This window comes from Catharus ustulatus, chromosome 3 (genome assembly GCF_009819885.2).
Source record: "Catharus ustulatus isolate bCatUst1 chromosome 3, bCatUst1.pri.v2, whole genome shotgun sequence".
Classification (NCBI taxonomy): domain Eukaryota; kingdom Metazoa; phylum Chordata; class Aves; order Passeriformes; family Turdidae; genus Catharus; species Catharus ustulatus.
In genome coordinates this window covers 82,093,362-82,113,518 of record NC_046223.1, presented here as the reverse complement: position 1 = coordinate 82,113,518, position 20,157 = coordinate 82,093,362, and the positions used below count along the sequence as shown (strand labels likewise).

Here is a 20,157-nt window from a genome sequence, read left to right as displayed (position 1 = left end):
GGTAATGCAGCAATTTTGGACCCTCTTCAACTGGCAAACTGAGGGTACATCAGGCCACCATGGAAGTCAGAGCTCCTCCAGTCAAATATCTGAATACTTCTGCCTCAGCAGGATTTGCACCTAAGGCTTGTACAAGAAGTGTTTTCTCATGCTAAACAGGAATATGTCATTGACCTTTGTGTTGCTGTACACCACATGTCAGTAATTCATTTCTCCTGTGCTCACAGCAAGCACACTGCCCAGATGGAAATCCCACGCTCACAGTCCCAGGCAGCAGGCTCTTGCCATCAGCCCAGTGCTCCTCACCAACATGAGACATTTTTCTACATGACTAAGGACACACAGCACCTTCTGCTACAATAAAACTATTTGTTCAATCACACAAAATTTTCCTTTCAAAGCAGGGCTAGAGCCATTGTTTGAGTCATCTCCTTTATTTTATCAGCAAGAAATAGAGTGTATTCACGAAGGCTTAATCTGAAATCTTTTTGCTCACAGTGGAGACATTTCCATTGATTTCAAAGAATCTCAGATCAAGCTTCAAGAACTACTAAGTTTTAGTCTGTCAGATTTGTTCATTTGAGGCCTTTATGAATTGCAGAGCAGTTGTGTACAGAACCAAGTCATGTGGAGATTAAATAAACTCCATTGACATCAGTCTCCTGACACAGAATAGCAGCAAGAAACAAATATTGACTGGAAAAATAATGCATGTACAGTGACATTTAGCTTGTACAAAGTGATAGTCTCCATATAAATGCAAATAGCACCATTTCCCCAGAGCTGAATAAATGATATTCATCAGTAAATATTTGTGTGTCTTTGACATGTCTCTAAGCAGCAAGATGAGAAATAGAGATGGAGAATACATTCACAGGTGAGAATTCAGTGCAGATTTTTCTGAAAGTTTTTCTCTTGATGCATTTGGAGACCTTGAAAAGCAGATGCTTCCCTTTCTACTTAGTGACTTAAATGCAAAGCATCAGAACTACAACAGCCCATAGCACACTCAGTTCCTGTTGGTAGTTTCCTGACCCTGCCACTCATGCTGTGCTACATGGCAGGGCTCCAAGCTTCAGAACACTCCTCAGAAAGAAACCCTAAAGCAGCTAATTAATTTAGGAGCCTCATATTGATACTCAGAAGGGATTTATGCACCAGGAAGCTAATGTTTAACTATCTTTATATGAGAATTAGGGATTTTATGGACCAGGTTTTCAGTGTGACCTAAGCATCTTAAATAATGTAACACCTGTATAAAGAAGATGCAGATGCTTTTTCCTCTGTATGAGGAACAACAGCACAGTTCATCAATATGAAGAATGAGTACTCTTCAGGCTCTTCAGTTAGGAGAGAGAAGACTGAGGGCCCAAATAATTACAATAGTGGTCTTTAAAGCCACAGGTGACACAGGAAAGGTATCTAGGTAGCAAGGGAACGAGTTTTCCCTATGAAGTTGCACTCTTAGAATCGTATTTAGGTTTGCTTCAAACCATAAAACAATGAATATTAAATAGGATTTCAGGCATGTGCCTGGAGATGATAAGCCCATTTCATGGGCACCTTACAGTGCTGCTGAATTTCTAGAACCAACTCAGCATTCAGGCAGCAGCAGCTGCAAAAAAGTCAATCCCACTGTCTTTACATGGTCTCCCACTCACAAACTGCATTTCCCTCCCTGGAGGTGCTAGTAAATGAGGCACTGGACTGTGCCTCCCAGCAGGCCTGTGTACAGTATGTGAAGTATTAGACTTGTAAACTGTGTTGAGATCTTCAACTCAAAGAAGTAAAAATAAGGATTATCAGCATGTAAAAAAACCCCAACTGTTTCCACAGCAACTCTTCCAAGTTATATTGGACATACTCCTCTTATTCTCCAGAGGAATTTGTAAGATGTTCCAGTGAGGTGCTTTAATAGTTTGCAAATGAAACAGACTTCTTTCTAATGAAGGATTCTTTTTTAAAAATAGTTTTCCCACTGCAGATTTTACTCCAGCAAAATAGTCATGGTTTACAATTTTACAAGCTCTGCATGATTTCTGTTCCAAAGGACCATGGGAGGAGAGTCAAAGGCAGTTTTGTTTCTAGTTACAAAACAAACTAGACAAAACAAAATTAATTCAAAGGTTACTAAACTTCAAAATAACTCATATTATTTTAAACGTTTCCTATGGTCTATGGACTTGGAGTCACCTGGAGGTCTGGAGGTCTATGGACGGTTCTTCCTTTCTCCACGTAAAAGCAAACTGGGGAAGTCAAGAATTTTTTTTTAAGAGCAGACATTATTCAAAATTAGTTTCAATTCAAAAGGAGAAACAAAGATTTTTTAAATCATGGAGATTACACTGCTAGTGACCAAGGGAACACTGAAACAATTTTTCCCTAGTTCCAGTTTTTAAAATCTTTTTTTCAGAAGAAATAGGGTGAACTCCCCTCTTTCTGAGTCCTCCAGCACCTTTTATGTGATTCTGTATTTCCTTCAAGCACCAAGATGCATGAAGCTAAGAAACAGAGGATCACTTCAGCACCAGTCTTCCAGTGCCATGACAGCGTGGTCTCTCCAGCTGGAATTACTGTTGTTTTGTTTGGGGTTTTTTAAGGCAAATGTGACTGTAGTTTATTTTGCTTTGGCAAAATGTTTCTGGGAGTTGTTGTGGATGGATCTTCATCTTAGTTGCTTCCTTGCAGACTGATTTATGGCTGCAGGAAGAACTGGAGGTTTGGAGGAGGGACTCACCTGCTCAGGACCATTCAGACGTTGTGTGCCTTCACTTTACAGTTAAACCTTACTGACCAACTTCATGAATATCTGTCCCTGGGCCACTCACCAGTGAAGCACCATCCCAAAGTGTTGTTTTTCTAAGGAGGGCTGCACATGCTGGTCATGGCACACTTGTCTGCCCTCTCCCCTTACGAATTACAGGGAGCAATCTCTCACAGTTTAGTTGCCAATGTCTCATGGGGTATCTCATTATCCAAGCTGTCCTCCCACCTGTATTTTATCTGATGGCAGGTTTTAGTCATACAGTCAATGAATAAATAGTCTGAATGGAAGGTTGAGCAGTAGGAGGAAGGATTATGAAGGGGCCCAGGACCCACCAATACCCTGCGTTGATGCTCTTCTCTTTTGTGCTGAGTTCACCTTGCTGAACCATTCAGTAGAACAAAAGGAGGTGCAGAGCAAAACAGCCAAGCCAAAATCAGCTCACTGATTTTGGTCACTGGCAGCATTGCAAAACCCGGGGTAAAATCTTCCTTTGCAATAACCCCCTGTTCCATAGCAAGTGATTTGGGTCTGTCACCGGTCTTTGATGTTTTCCTGAAGCATGAGAACATCCACAGCGGGGATCAGTGACATGGTCAGCTTTGTAAAACAATGTAGGATAAAAAAAATTAAAAGCTTTAAAAACTTACTCAAAAGAGAGAAGAGGAAATTTTAGTGACGCAGCATGTTGTAAAGATGCATGCACAAAGTGAAGGAAAGTGCATGTTGTAAAGTGCATGCACAAACAAGAGGAAAAGTCTTCTTTAGTAGTGAAAAACATTTTAAAATACAAAGTTAAAGACTGTCTTAACCACAAGCTTTCTAAAACAAAAAATTAATCAGAGAATAACATCTCTGTGAGAGTGACTGCTAAGCATGAAGGTTGCAAGGGCTGGTAACAGGTACAGATTGCCTTTTTCTTTGCAGAGGAGAGGTTAAGTGTGTAGGTTATGTGTCTTCCAGGTCTGGCTATTTACTAAATTAGGGTATCACTAGGGATCAAGAGCACCTTTGCACTGAGACAAGGTCAGGTGAGAAGCACAGCTCTGGAGTAGTTAAATGCTGTTCTGGGGCAATCAAGCAAGCTTGCTGCCTCTGTTGATAGAGATGTCATGCAGGTACCAGGGGAGAGCATGTCAGATAACTTTAATCAAGTTAACTCATGTAACAAGGCTGTCTAGCTGTGGGAATCAGGAACTCCATGACTGAGAATTTACAGTTCCTTGGCTGGGTAAATTTACCCATTCAGCACTACTTGCTAATGTAACATGATGTTTGTATCCAAGCTAGCTCATTTCAGCACTTACACAAATGCAGTCTGCAAAACCAACGGACACAAATCAAAATAACTTTTTATTTTCTTCCAGGCACAGATTTATCGTGAAAGGTTTCTATCTCCATAAATCACCTCTGAAGGAAGAATAAGTACAGGGAGAAATTCTTTCAGCCACAATGTGGTGGAAAAGGCACCACTTACAAGTTTTGACAGTGTAGGGTTATATAACTGATTGCTATAAATTCCACCCCAAAAGATTTTGCAAGGTCTAGCCACCCATGTCTCTTGCCATGGGAAATTAGAGCCTCTGGTGTCCACAAGTCAAACATCTCAGGATATAAGGTAGGGCATGAAAAGGGTATAGTGAAATGAACTACCAGAAATGAGCTGAAGAGTATTTTATGAACTGTGAAAGAAAAGAGACTTTTTATATATACAGTGCTAAGGGTCTAAAGGGTCTATAGGGTCTAAATGATGAGTTTTAAGGTTATTTTTTCATTTGATAGTCTCTTGGAAACAAATTATTATAAATTTAGATTGTTATTTATTACAAAACATTGCAACTAGAGCAGGGTGCTACTCTAGGGGTTTTTGAGAAATCTGTGTGTTTTACTACCCCAGAGAATTTTATTTATGTCTGATGAAAACCAGGATTAAATCCACATTGAGTCCTAGTTTGTATCAGATTGCAGCCCAGCAGAATATTGCGAGCTTTCACTGCCTAAGATTTACTAACTTTCATATTGAAAGTAGATAAAAATGAGTAATCATCTGTGAATGATAATTATACCACTGCTTGTGGGAGGGAGCATGGTTTGAAGATCATCACTAATTATTGTTTCTCATTTGCATGTGCCGAGATCCACACCACAAAAGCTTACCTCTGTAGTGTAATGCTGGTGGAATTATTTTTTTTAAAACGTGCAGAACTCCACCAAGGGTTTTTGGAAGCAGCACCTTCCCTCTCCCATCAGTTTTTTCCCAGGCTTCTAAGTTGGGAAGGAAATCCTTCAGGCTGGCAAGGAAGGAAGGAAGGTAAAGTCTTCCAGATATGCAATCCCCCTTTCTGATGCTGAGAGAGTTAAGACATCATGGCCACCCTGGCATTTATCCTGGACTCTTCAGCAAAAGAGTCAGAGAGCAACACCACAGTATACAGTGACAAGACACAAGTACCAGTGCCTAAGCACCGCTTTGCAGCTTGACATTTTAGCCACCTCCTACACAGAATTTGGTTTTCAATGGAAAATAAGCAGAGCTGTGAGGGTTCCTGTGCACATAGCTGGCCTGCATGAACACTTGGTTTTGGTCTTGCAAGAGGACAAGAGGACACAGACTCAGCTCTTTACCCCAAGGAGGTGATGGGTAGCTTCCAAAGCCATCAGGCCTGGTGCAGGCATTGACACAGCAGCATCAGAGTGCTGCATCCCTCTGTCCCTGAGTCCTGTACTGGCTGGGAATAATCCAGTCCTCTCAGCCTCCCAACAATGGTGTCAGGTTTGACTCATGTGTTCTGATCTGAACAACAAGTTATTGCTCCTATTTTGGCTGTGGATGAGCAAGACATACTCACTTTTTCCCTTGTTATCTCTTCTTCCACTTCTTGTCCTTTTCACCAGACTTGACACTCCCTTTCTCCATCTCAGCCTCCTCCCAAAATAACAACTCTGGCTAAGTTACGTCCTCCTCTTTGGTCCCAGTTTTGCACCAACCTGTGAAATCTGGTTTCTGATAGGTTGATATAGGCACGCCCAGCTTTATATGTGATTGCTGTTGGAGCAACTGAGGTGTTGTGGGTTTGGCAGGGCTGTGCTCCCAAAAAGCTTCAGTGCTCCCCACCACTCTTCTGTGAATTTCAACCACTTCTCATGTAACTCCACCTGCAAATCCCAGCCATCCCTTGGGGCATCATCTGTGACTTGTGTCAGGGGTCTGTGCTGGCACCTGCCACATCCAGCATGTTCTCTGCTGTGCCCAGCAGTGTCCCCAGTGCTGCTCTGCTCACTCAGCCCATCCTCTGGCCAGGAGCTGAAGCACAGATATCCCTGTATCCCTAGAGATCTGTGTTACACAAAGACAGGCTGCAGGCCATTATATCCTTGATTACAATATCTGTGCTTTTGGTTATTTATGACAGGGTCACTACATGTATGAGTGTTAGTAGGGTGCCCACAGATGCAAACACACAGCTATGCCTCCACACACCTTGCTTACTGCTGAGTCCTTCCAGCCCATCTGTCCATCATGCTGCCTGTTTCAGTGGTGTGCACAAAGTAAATCTTAACTTGGAGGTCAATTTTATAGGTCAATTCATACAAATTTCATGGTAATTTAATTCAGTCTCGGTAGGAAAAGGTTGCATACTTTAATCTATGGTCCCATAATGCAGCTAGGAATTCCTCAGACATGTTACTGTAAAATTTTGGTTTCCACACAAAAATAGTGATTTTCTTTTATTGTCCTGCCCAAGTTTACGCTTCTGTAAGGCAACCCCAATGCACCTTCTAATAGTTTGCCTTCATTTTGACTACAACTGGCATCAAAATCTCATGCTGTGGCTGTGAATATGAGCTGGCTGGTGACAAGAAGATTTTGTTTTGCTGACAATCTTGCCACACCTTGATGTGATTCTGACCATCTCCACTTTCTCTGCTTTTGCATGCTGCTTTTCCAGATATGACGTGTTACAAAGAGCATCAATGCCTATAAAAATCCATAACGTGGCCTCTGTAGCACTGACATCCTTGGAAACCCAAAGCAACACCACCATGCCAGAGTAGAATACTTATTTGGAAACCTATAATTTTCAGTTAAACTCAGTTGTATCGTTTGATTACCAAGGAGCCATGAAGTCCAAGATTTGTTGACTTTACAAAAGCAACACTAGAAAGTTGCAAGTGAAAGGCCTGAATTTCAGGGCTTTGTACATAAACTTGGAAGATAAAACCTCTTTAAAGGAAGAGGAAGAGCACTGAAAGTTTAGTTTGAAATAGTAGCATTATCATAAATGTGCTAAGTCATATTTTCCATAAACTGTCTCACAAATCATGGCACAGATTCCTTGCCCTTCAGAATTCCAATCATGGAAATATTAAAAGTGAAAAGCACTCAGACCAATTCAGAGTTTAACAGAGTCAAACTGATTTATTGCTGTCAAGGGCACAAAGATGTAGCAGCTGTACAGTGCAATAATTGCTTAGAGGAAATGTAAAACCATGGATGTAAAGGAACTAACCTGCCTTGTATATACACATGTGCAATGCCAGTTCCACTTGTTTGTTCCAAATGATATTATTCCATTTGTTATGAAATGGTGGTGGTGGTGGTTATGAAAGTTCAGTGACCAAGGAGTGGGAGTCAATCTGTCCAGCAGAAATTCAGAGTATTCTGCTACACTGTGGTCCTCTGCTGAGAAGAGGGAGATATTTCTTTGGCAGGAGCAGACATGGACATTGCCATCTCACAGCCTAAAGTCATCCAGTTCCTTTTAAGGAACAATGAATCAAACTCTTTCCCCTTTCCTCCTCCTAAACAGCACTCAAAGCCATTACCAATAATCAGCTAATATGAAACATGATTGATTCCCATTTGGAGGAAGCCAGATGAGTTTCTTGCACCAAATGTGGGAAATTAGACAGTGTGTGTAAAATTCTCTCTGTAGGAAATGACTGACAGCCTAAAACGATACAGCTGCAAAGCATAAACACAGCAGTGCTTTTAGTGAGGGCTCTTTAAATAACTGTTATTAATGTCCCTTCCAAGATGTCACTTAGAAAACCAAAATCAATTACTGTAGTGATAACAATACTATATATAGCAATTGTATGCAAGTGATAGAGATCCTGAAAACCAGCTATTATTGCTTAGACATAGTAAAATTCTCCATGTTAATGACCTCAAACACACCTGCACTTTTAAAAGATTGATGATAAGTAGCATTAAAATCCCTTTATTAACAAGCAAGGTCAATTGCTGGCATCTCCTGTAAATCATTTCCCAGTTTAAAACATCATTTCTTTCCTGGGCCAAAGTACTCTCTATCTGTGTCTTCTAATTCAGAAGTAGAGAGAGGACAGCTGGACAAGCAAGGACAATGTGAGAGTGGCTGGGGAGGAGGCATTGCAGGAGGGTGGACATGAGCCCTGGCAGAGACCCCCAAAGCTGTGCTGAGATGGCAGCAGCAGCTCAGGAGAGTGTCAGGCTGCTCTGGCACAGGAGGTGACCTGGGAGGTGAACAGCCAGGGCTAATAATAATAATACTAATTCTAGTACTACTACTAATAATAGTTATAATGCCAGTGTGTTTCCCCATTATGTGGTGAAGGGAGGACAAGAGGCACAAGCTCCAGCCTTCAGCTCCCAAATGCTGAAATGGCTTTTCAGCATTTAAATATACTTCCTTAATAATACTGGTTTAGTGCCATTTTCTTATGTGGTATTTATGTTGTCTGAATTGCTAAGGCTCACTTCCTATAAGGAACATGGGAATTAAGACTGAATTAATTCTCCAACAATGGATTTGGACATGAAACTCTGGGCTTTTGGGGTCTGAGTTACCTGCAGGCAGGGATGATGCTTTGCTTATATTTTCCCCTGTCTTCAATTATTGCAGTGTTTTCCAGGCAAAAAAAAATGTTGGCCCTCCTGAGCAGCAGCAGTCTTGTAAAGCCAAACTCCCCTGTGTTATCAGCAGTATCCTTTGTCCTAAAGGAAACCTGATGTTTGGATTTGTTTAAATACAAGTTAATTAAGGAAAGCAATAATTTATTTTTCATAATATCCTTGTGGTACAGGGAACAGGTAGAGCTCAGAAAGGATTTTGCTTAGGATACATCAGTGTAGGCCTTCTGGGGGGAGAACTGCAGCAACTCAGGTCTTACTGGACTAACCATGTATATAGGCAGTGCTCAGCAGAGAAAATGGTGGGGACCACACAGGATGGGGAGATGTCCCAGGGCTATGAAACTTCAGGGCTCCAGAGGAGTGAAGGATGAGCAGAAAGAAGTGCTGCTTACATCGAGAAGCATCACAAGATCTCCTGTGTGTGCACTAGATCAATAAGTGGATGTGGAGGAAACATGAATTCATGGTGTTTTCCAGTGTCTTTGGCTGTGCTTGTGGACCGGGGTACACTCACTAAGTGATAGTGCTGAAGAAAGGATATGGATTACACTTGGTCTGTGCTCCAGGAGTGCAAGAGAGGGGAGAGAGGGAGAGAAAGCCTCTTTGCTTTATCCTCTGATCAAAACATCAGATATAATAAGGGTGCAAACTAAGGAAATCAGAATCTGGCTTGACAGAAAAGACTCCCATGAACAATTTTTATGAAGAAGGTTCTAGCTGATATTTTGGCTTTAGGCCTAAACAACCAAATTGACATTTCCATGTGGCATAACCACATGAAGACTTGATGAATGGATTTCCATCTGACTTCTCCAGTCAATTTTCAATAAGCAGGCCTAATATTTCTTCCAAGGCTATTCATAGTTTAAAGCTGTTTAAAGTAGCTTCTTAAGAGTAGAGTATGTTTTGGGGGAAGGCAGTTCTGCTGTTCCTTGTGCAGAATTAAAACTCACATTTTGCTAACCCAGAGACTAAGGCAGTATGGATCTGCTTTCCTAGAGCCAATCCACAAATAGATGTTTTTATCTAAAGTTTCTATTTTTAATTTTTTCGCATTCAGCTCATTCTGAAGATGGCACTCAAATTTCTGAAGAAGAGCATATGTACATAGAGCTAAGCACCCAACTAGCTATAAATGTATAATTCCTCATCCAATTTCTTAATTCCTCATTAGCTTGCATGTGCAAACCCAGAGCCTAATCCAAGTCCCACTGGTGTCAGTGAGAATGGGTTTTACTTCTCAGATTTAGCCATCTGAAAATCAGGCATGTATTCTAAATGCAACTGTGGAGGAGCCACTTGTAGTGAAAATAGAGAAAGATCAGCATTTCCAGGATGTGATTCATAGCATCTTCCTTAAAGGCTTGTCTTGAGAGGGGACAAGTGTATTTCCAGCAGCCACTATCTTTTTCCCCTGCTTGTGAAGGAAGCCTGTACAACTAACCCAGAAGCCTCCTTAGTCTGATAAATGAAGCCAGGGGAAGGAATCTTTCAGTTTATTTCAATAGAAAAGGATTCAGACTTCCAGTTTTCCATATCCTTTATGCCAAGATAAATTACAAATGAGTAAGCAAGGTCCCAGAGGTTATCCCAAGCTGCATCTCATGGACTGTTTACTCTGGCTTCAGATAGCATTTGAGATGTATAGGAAAGACATGTGAACTTCTGAAACAAAATTAAATTTTTTTAAAAATTATTGTTCCTTGCATCACACTAGACTCCCTGACAAGGAGCACGATTAGATGGAAATCTCAAAGCAGTGGCGGAAGCTTTTTGTCTGTCTCCTCTAGAGACACTCACAGTGGGATATGTGAAATGTCAGGAATAATTAGACAAAACTATATGAGCTCCTAGCAACACTGATGTGCTGTGTAAAAACCATTTGCCATAAAGCTTTAAACATTGTTGAAAACCTGCATGATAAAAGTAACCTGAGAAATTTTTAAGTACAGTTTCTAATATATTAATATAGACACAGATGTGAAAAAGCAGAATAGAAAGCTATGAAATACTGGCAGGCCTTTGCTGAGATGGGCTGCTCTGCTGCTTTTTTTCCAAAGGTGGTATATAAAAGTAATTGATGCCTCTCATATAGCAATTAAAATGAAAAGGCAAATTCCCTCAGCTCTTCATCAGCTGGAGTGTATTTTAACAAGCAGGAAAAGAACTAGCTCCTGGTATCAGCATCACATAGATCATAGACATGTTTGTGAAAAGGGACCTCTGGAAGTCCCTTAGTCCAGCCTCCTAGTATAAGTAAAATCTCCAAAACCAAAGAAGGAATAACCATTTCACATCAGCAGGAAATCTGGCCCAAAACGCCCTTTAGAGAAGAAAAAATGAATTATGAAAGCAGAGAAAAGGGGAGAGAAAAGGCAAGAGAAGAGAAGGGAAAACAGACCAACATTTTATTTGAGATGATAATATTTGAAATGCAAAACTTTTTTACCAAAAGGTGGGATTATCCTAGATTGATTAATAGATGTGTTTTTATCTTCTAGGAAAACAATGAACAGGAAGAAATCTGGATGCTTTTTTGCTGCTCTGTTGAATATGGGATTATAAAAAGCTTTTTCAAATTGCACATAGATCATCTCTTTCAAATGGATAACTTGTGAACCTGGAACTCTTCATTACCAACTTCTTGAATCCTGGAGGGGAAAATGAATTTCACAAATTGCACCACTGAAGCCAGTGCGGCTGCCAAGCCAAAAACAGTAACTGAAAAGATGCTCGTTACACTGACCTTGGCCACAATCACAACCTTGACTATGCTGCTGAATTCTGCTGTAATTGCAGCAATCTCCACAACCAAGAAGCTCCACCAGCCAGCAAATTATCTCATATGTTCACTGGCTGTGACAGATCTCCTTGTTGCTGTTCTCGTCATGCCCTTGAGCATCACTTACATAATGATAGATAAATGGACTTTGGGGTACTTCATCTGTGAGATCTGGCTCAGCGTCGACATGACGTGCTGCACGTGTTCAATCCTTCACCTGTGTGTCATTGCCCTGGACAGGTACTGGGCCATCACAGACGCTATCGAATACGCCAGGAAAAGAACGGCAAAAAGGGCTGGGCTGATGATAGCCACCGTGTGGACCATCTCCGTTTTCATATCGATGCCCCCCTTGTTTTGGAGAAATCACCACAGCATCAGTATTCCCAGCGAGTGTCGCATTCAGCATGACCACGTCATCTACACTATTTATTCCACATTCGGGGCATTTTACATCCCCTTGACTTTGATCCTGATCCTGTACTACAGAATTTACCACGCCGCAAAGAGCCTTTACCAAAAGCGGGGCTCAAGCCGCCACCTCAGCAACAGGAGCACTGACAGCCAGAACTCCTTTGCCAGCTGCAAGCTCACACAAACATTCTGCGTCTCGGACTTCTCCACGTCTGACCCAACCACAGAGTTTGATAAAATCAACGCATCCGTGAGGATCCCTCCTTTCGAGAATGACTTGGACGCGGCTGGCGACCGGCAGCAGATCTCCACAACACGAGAACGAAAGGCTGCTCGCATTTTGGGGCTGATTTTAGGTGCTTTCATTTTGTCCTGGCTGCCCTTTTTCATCAAGGAACTGCTTGTGGGCCTCCACGTTTGCACTGTCTCTCCAGAAGTAGCAGACTTCTTGACCTGGCTTGGGTATGTCAACTCGCTCATCAACCCTCTGCTGTACACGAGCTTTAACGAGGATTTCAAGCTGGCCTTTAGAAAGCTCATCCGGTGTCGAGAACATACTTAAAAGTACTAAAAGATGATGATGCTGGCATGACTCCTGGCCTTAAAAATGAGCAAAATTATTTGACTCTGCCACCGTTTCCCTTGATAAAGGGGATTTTTGTGTTTGCCTATTTGCTTGACTGTTCTTCAGCCTGCAATTCATTATGCCATTTTTTAATCTCTAGTGTTATTCATGGTAAAGGGTTTGAAATAAATTTATTCTACAAAGGAAAAGATTTTTTAGAAATGAAACAACAAAAAAAATATTATTAGTATTAGGTACTCATGTCTAAGACATTTTGTGTAATCAATGATTCAAGAAGCAAACAACAATATTCACTTTTATACTTTTTCCATTTAAGAATCAAACATCTAATTTATGTACTGTATAAACTGAACCCCATAAATACATATTCAAAAATTAATAAACACTTCATGGTCATGACAGTTAAACAGCACCTCTTTACTGTGGCATTCTGAGTAAGCTGTAACAGCCATTTAGGAGGCAAATTACCACCATTTCCACCTTGGGTTGAGGCAGAATAAACCACTCCCTTCTTCAGGAATACACTCCCAAAACAGAAAGCCAAGTTCAGTTCATTACATCTAGAAATTATCCCATTTCATAACACAGAGGAATTATTTAAGTGTCTCTCTTTGTGCAATATTCCAAATTTACATTCAAGGTGTTGGGCAGATCGTTTGGCAATTGAGAGGATGCAGTTAGCAAGTGTCATACTTGTGAAACCAACTGCACATCTGAGGGGTCACATTTTCAATACCACTAACCCTATTTCTCCAGGCCTTGTGCTTTAGTCAGTTCTGGGGTAGTAGTACTCACTTTTGCCACACCTCACCTGAATCTTGTGGTGCACAGCCCCAAGGATCTATGGATCTTACCCTCACCAACTTAGACAGCTGGATATCTTCTCAGCAGGCCAACAATATATAGAAATTCAAAAACATCAACTAAATCCTAATTATTTCTGAATATCAGGAAATTAAAAAAAAAGAAAAATAATTTATTTTAAATAGCAGTCTGCACGTATGCTTTGTTGCCATCTCACAATCTTGCCCACTTAACCTATGGTCAGGTGCTCTGGTAGGATTTCTTGCTCTGGGAGTCCTTGACAGACCAACTTCCCCTGTCCTGAGAGAGAAAGAGTCCTTTGTATCCTGTCTTTTGTGTTTCTGGAAGTTAAAATCCTCTGATTCAAATATTGTGGAAATCAGTCTGGGAAGGGGCAAAATCAAAGCTGAGAATTTGGTATTGTCCATTAGCAACTCCTAAGCACCATTTAAATATTTATTACTCACCTTGCACCCTAATTTTCTTCCCTGTCCAATTTTCTGAAGAAATTCTTTTTGAATTACACCGATACACAACAGAGGAAATGCCACATATGTCAACCTGACGTGCAATAACAGTGAAAACTATAGTATGGCAGCTCCAAATCCATCAAAACAAATACTAGAGGTAGCTAAAGTGTGGTAACAGCACTTGAAGCCATCTCTTAAAAATGTTTTTAAAATTTACAAGTTGACAATCATTTTTCTTATCAAGAGTCAAGGAAGTGTAAATAATATGTGAGTAATAAACTGCAAATGGAACTGAGAAATGACATTTTCATTGGTGAGAGAAAGCATTTGGCTGGAAAGATGCAGAGCCACAAGCTGAGCGTAAACCCAGTCCGAAGGTGACAAAAGCATGACCTGGGGCTTACCCACATGCAGTGGGATTCTTCTTCCAGGACTCCCTGCCTGAATTTGGTTCATCTCCAGCTGTCCTTCTGAAGCTGCTCTCGCAATTGCCTCCTCCAGCTGCCTTTGGGTTTCCTACTAGCAAACATTAATATCCAAAAAGAAAGGAAAGTTATCTCAGCCACGGAAAATTTCTTTTAGTGAGGAAGCACAGATATCCATTATGGTTTTTCCTTTTTGCAGCCTGTTGGAGGTGGAAATTTTGTGGTTGAAATTAGGGAAGTGTGTCCTGACCCTGACTATCAATAAGGCTTCCAAAGCAGCTCCCCAGAGCATATACACTATTAAGGAAAACAAAAACAAAAAAAACCCTGGAAATTAAAATTAACATGTGGTATTTGCAAGAAGTGCTGCAGAATATTTTTTTTTTGCTTTCAGAATATGCAACAGAATTAATTATTAAAGAACTAGGATTCAGCACAATATCTGAAACAAGTCAACTGTGACGGAGAAAACAGGACACACAAGCAGTTATGGCTAGAAGAGAATAGATTTTGGTGTCCCTTGGGTGCACAAGGGTGAACAGCTGCTGTGATGACCAGAAAGGGAAGAGTAAATGTGCAAGACTGTCCCAGCAGGCAAGGAACTCAGCTGAGGCAGAAGCTGCACCCCAGCCAGGTTCCCTGGGGCTGTCTCTAGGACTCTGGCTGCTCAGGGGTCTTTGCTAGGAGAAGGGAAGGAGTGGGAGTGACAGTGCTGGTGAAAAGTGTTTCAGAGGGGAAAACCAACAAAATGAGAGATACCTTCAGCATTGACTGTTGCTCCTAAGGGCACATGGCACACAGAGTAGGTAGGATGGGATCTCTGGAGGCCAACTAGTCCAAGCCTCCTACAAACAACAAACCTTAGAGTGGGACCAGCCTCACAGCTCAACACTGCTCTGACATGCTGTGTACTGTCATGTCTCTCATGGAAAAAAGACAGCACAGTTAACTCTGTTGCCAAGACTGATGCTCATTTAAAGCCTTAAGTGTGGCTGAAGGGCTGGAAATGCTGAGTGTGACCTCCACAGCAGCTGTCATAGGCAGGTAGCAGTGCTTCAGAAACATGGATGAAAGCTGTAAAATTCAGGAGCTGCATCATCTTTATTTCTGCTAATGGCTTCTTGTTAGTATGTGAACACTGCTATTACCACTCAAACTACCAATCAGGTTGAAGGCTGTATTCAATTTTAATATTTAGAGGTAATTAACAGGAAAAAACAGATGGATGGTTAATTTCCGTGCTTTCCTGTTAAATAAAGACTCACCATTCACTGCCAGCTGACTACTGATTTTCTAATTAAGTCATTAGCTAAACACAGAGAATGTTTTCCAACAAATGCCACTAGGCTGATGAAGATGTATGTTTTCCCCATGCTCAAAGTCAGGAACAACATAAAGGATTGGCTACTTAAAATAACTCAACTTGATCAGAAAGTACTGGTCTTCTCATGAAAATAAAAACTTTTGCTAATCTGACACCACTATTTGACAACATTGGGGTTTTTTATACGTAAAGTTTTTGTTGCATTTTACAATGGGTTTGGAGACATTTCTTGACCTGTCCATGGCAACTCCCCATTGACACCTATTCTGAATCAGGCCCACCCATACCATGTTCTGCAATACAAGGTCTCCCCAACAGACTCTTAGTGATGTATAAAAGACCTACAGACTATCTCCATCTTTCTTAACCTCTCTAAACCATCCTGCAACCTCAAAGCCTCATTTTCTCCAGTGATGCCTTTGCAAAGTTGCCTTGTTTTACAACCCTAACTCCCTGCCTGTCCTGCCTTTGGGTTTCTTATTGTGGTCCTATTAGAGCAAGCCCCTGTTCTCTTCCGCTCTCTCAGCCATTATTGTGGCTGTTCAAGTCTGCAAGATTTTACTCTGTCTTACATGTATCCAGGCCATATCCAGAATGTTTTTGCTCTCTGTAAGCAGCTAGTGCTTTGGAGTGAGTCCATATATTCCTGAAGATTGCACCAATCAACAAGTTGTCCTCCCCAAAAGACAGACTTTTCAAATGCTTTTTTACCTATTTTTTTAATTTTCTTGTCTTTCTGCTGTACCCTCTCCTTTTGTTCCCTTTCTTCCACATTAAAACTGACCCTCATATTATTATTTTACAGACCTGTATCTTTGCTTTTAGGGGCCTGTCCCTGCACAGGTTACTCAGGTTTCACTCAGGTCCTGCTCTTCTGCCTGCACCCAGCCACATCTCTCTTCTCTGCAACCTTTGTCCTCACCACCTCCATGATCTTTCCTCATCTCTCCTGTTCCTTGCAACTGATGGGATTTTTCCTTCTCAAAACCACTTCTGATGTGGTAAAACTCCTGAAAGAAAAGCAGTCACCATGGGCAGTGGAAGAATTTGTGTGTGTGTGCTGTCTGTCTTTTTTCTCCACCTTTCCCATACAGATCACATCCTCTTCTGAGGTGAGCTGTCTCTCTCTAGTGCACAGCATACACAGACACAGCAAAAATATATTAAGAGCTGCCTATGCCCTGAGCCACTTGGATTTGGCTCATACACAAAACTTTAAAGTTGTGGGTTCCTCACCACAATGATGTACTGAGTTGTTCACAACACAAGATTAATTTTGTTGATCTTCCTGTATGGAGAAAGATGATAGGATTGAACTTCCCAAAAGGTTTAAAACAAAGCCCTCACTAACTTTACACAAAAGGCTGTCACTATTCAGACTTCATTGCTGTGCACCTGAGCTGCCCAGTTTCCCAGAGTTATCACTCCTTATTTCTTTGTCCTTTGCATGTGTGAGGAACAAAAAAAAACTCAAAAAAACACAAAAACAAAACCAAAAAAAAACCACCCAAACAAATGAAAAACCACCTTTAAAAATTTGGTTTACCCAAGACAAGATATTAAAAGAATAAAGGAATCTTTTCTAAGGACTTTATTTTCACTCCTCTGTTTTGAACTCCAGTTATCAAAAAGTAAAGAGCATTAGAGTGTTGAGGTGAAATACAAACTTCCATCTTAAGTGCAGAGATGGTCCTTGTGCCTGGGTATTGTTTAACCATTGCAAATATCAATAAGAGACAAGCTGGTTGACGTTCATGCTTTAAACACCCAAATGATTTCTATGAAGAATTATCTGAAATTGCTTTATTGCTTAAGTAGACACAGTAAATCTTGTGATATCTTTTACTGTTCAAGTAGTATTTCATAAGCATCCTTTGCAATATATAGACACCCTTTCTAATTGTTACCTGTTTTTCACTCGGGGCTATTTTTTTTTTTTTTTAATTTTCTGACTTTGGATAAATTCCAGGTTTATCAGCCGTAAAATTATCCTTCAGCAGTCTCTCTTTTACTCTATGTACATTTGCAGACATTGCTCCCTTCCTCTCTTACACTGCCAAGGGATCTTTAGTTTTCCATTAATCCCATGCAGGTGATTACCTATAGATGAAGTTATATGATTAAATTACTCCTTCCTACTCAGCTAATTTCTATGCTTCTATGAATCAGTGCTTAAATATAAATTTTTTATGTTTCTGCTGTGAGTAGAAGATGTAACCACAAATGAGCTGTGTGGGAAAAAAAACCACGATTAGAAAAGTATATGAACATCTCAAAGACCTAAGGGAGAGAGACTAATTTTGACTTTTTGCCTTCTTAATCGCTTTTCTTTCCTGCTCATTTCACTATTTCCTGGTCTGTGAATCCTGTTCATTAATTTTTCCCCCTGTTTATCTTTCTCTCCTTCTTTTCCTTGGCAGCCTTCCTCAGCACCACAGCGGCACCTAGTAACCTGTAGCACGAAGCAAAGCCACCTTGTGCTATGTTGAGCACATAACCCAAGCATCTGCTCTTGGTTTTAGGAAATCAGGTTGCAGGCTCTGTTCCATGGCATTGTTGTGCACAGCCGCTACTTCAGCTTTACTGCAGTTTTACTACCAATCATATTTCTAATGTGCATTGAGATTCTTCCAGGTGAAAGATGTTTGTATCAAACCATGGTTTCTTCCCATGTGTCACAATTTTTGAAGATACCTTTTTAAGAATTCCCCCTCTCTTCTCCTCACCTGTGGGGCTTCTATCAATAAAAACTAAAGCCAGAGCTAGCATGGTTTCCAGATGCAATAAGTGGTGCTGGAAATGCCCACTCCACTCCTCCCACTGCCCCTCATATTTCACGGTCTTCCAGTTGGTTTCACTGCATACTTAAGACACATTAGCATATAGAGCAGCTTTCTGAAGTTTTTGCAAGTTAATTTCCTGCATGACAAGTTCTGAGCCTCATTTCTTCCTGGTTCATGGTGCCTTGTCACTGGGGTACTCAAACCTTTTAATGTACTGCATCTCCCATATTCATTTTGTACACTGCATGACTGCAAAGGGCACACGTTTCTGTGAGGCACAAAGCACTGCCTCCTTGCAACTACACTTTATAAAAGATGAATGTTTTGTCAGTCAAGAAACAAAACATAACTTTTGGGAAGAGTGGGGACAGAATTCCTATTCCTTTGTCAATTGATTTGTGCACAATTTGAAATGACTTCCAGGTATTAATTTTAAAAGAGTACTAAGAAACAAAACTTAAAATCACATGTGCATGCCCAAACAACTTGCAACAAGCAGAGTGACCCTCCAGTGGATTTTTACAATAAAAAATTGTTTCTCTCTAAAGTTTTCTACAGCGATCTTTCCAAGGGAATAGAAAGTTCCACACAAATTACTATCACCTTTGTAATGCCACTAGAAATATTATCTCAGTCCTTCACAGGAGGAACAGCCTGCCAAGCTGCTAGACTGCTGGGTTAAGCCTCAACAAGCTTATTTCTTCAATAAATAAAAATGAGGTTAACACCTCCAGCTTGAGAGTTTTAAATTGAATTGACCACTAAAATAAAGTCTATCAGCTAGAGTTTTCCTTTTGTTCATACATATTTCAGTGCAATTCCTCACTTTTTTTATTGCCAAGCCTGCATATGAAAAATTAAAATAATCACTTTTTAAATTCAGAATAATAAGGAAATACTCTCTAATTTTTCTGATTGCAGGACATTTCTGTATTATGACTGGACAGTCATTTTGAAGCTGGCAGAAAGAAAAAAATTAATCCAATTAGATTCACAGAAGTTAAGCAAAATTAAGCATGGTTGTCTTGGTCTGCTGTTTGCATATACACTTGAGTCACAGATAAAAATTCTTTGTTTTTTTCAGTAGAGCAGTTTGGCTACTTGCTGAAGAGCAGGTTATCTGTGTTTTTAATTAGGATGGGTAGGAGGCTGTACCCTTTCCCACCATGCATGCGGAGCCCATGAGCAGGAAGGGGACTGAGACCTGGGGCTCTATGGCTGGCAGAGACTGAGCACTGGGACAGGGTGTCACTGCTGCTCCCTGCCTTCCTCAGAGTCCAGTCTTCCCCCACAGAAACCATGGCTTCCACCTTCACCCAGAGGACTCAGGACACCTCTGACCAAATAAAAGTGAGGACTGACCCACATTTCCTCCTGGGCTGTGCACTAAGCACTTGGCCGGAACTGTGTCCCCCAATATCATCAAACCAGCAGGCACATGACAGAGCAGGACAGGCATCTGGACCGTGACAGACTGCAAACAAGCCACCTGCACAACCACCACACCCTGGGCACCTCTCAGCAAGGCACTGTCCCCAAAGCTGTGGTTGTCTCTCTCCCTGCAGCATGGTCCAGCACACCAAATGTGCTCCACACCAGCAGCTCCATTCAGACCTGCAGCAGGGACTCCCAGGAGAGCAGACCTGCCTGGAGCAAGCACATGCTGTCACATTCATCAAGTCCTTCTAGCAGATTACAACAAGCACACAGCAGCCTGGGCTGAGCATTGTCCCTCAGTGAGGTTGTGCTTGTGTGTAAGCCTTGCAAAAGCTTGGGCTGCAGCATCCTGACCAACAGTACCCCAGTTAATGCAGAAAGGACATATCACGCCTTACAGGGATGCCTTCATCTCGCTCAGCTAGGCTGCTTTCCACAAACCCTTCTTTGTATGCAGGGAGGCACCCCT

General features: G+C 41.2%; 1 protein-coding gene across 3 annotated transcripts in view; it reads left to right on the top strand.

Moving 5' to 3' along the window:
• Positions 1 to 13,373, top strand: part of HTR1E (5-hydroxytryptamine receptor 1E) — a 34,109-nt gene extending 20,736 nt beyond the window's left edge. For all 3 annotated transcript variants that reach the window (XM_033056574.2, XM_033056573.1, XM_033056575.1), the window contains exon 2: positions 11,165 to 13,373. In XM_033056574.2, coding sequence (XP_032912465.1) covers positions 11,327 to 12,421 — 1,095 coding nt within the window. In that variant the 5' untranslated portion in view covers positions 11,165 to 11,326 and the 3' untranslated portion in view covers positions 12,422 to 13,373. The remainder of the gene's footprint in view (positions 1 to 11,164) is intronic.
• The last annotated feature ends 6,784 nt before the right edge of the window (positions 13,374 to 20,157 follow it).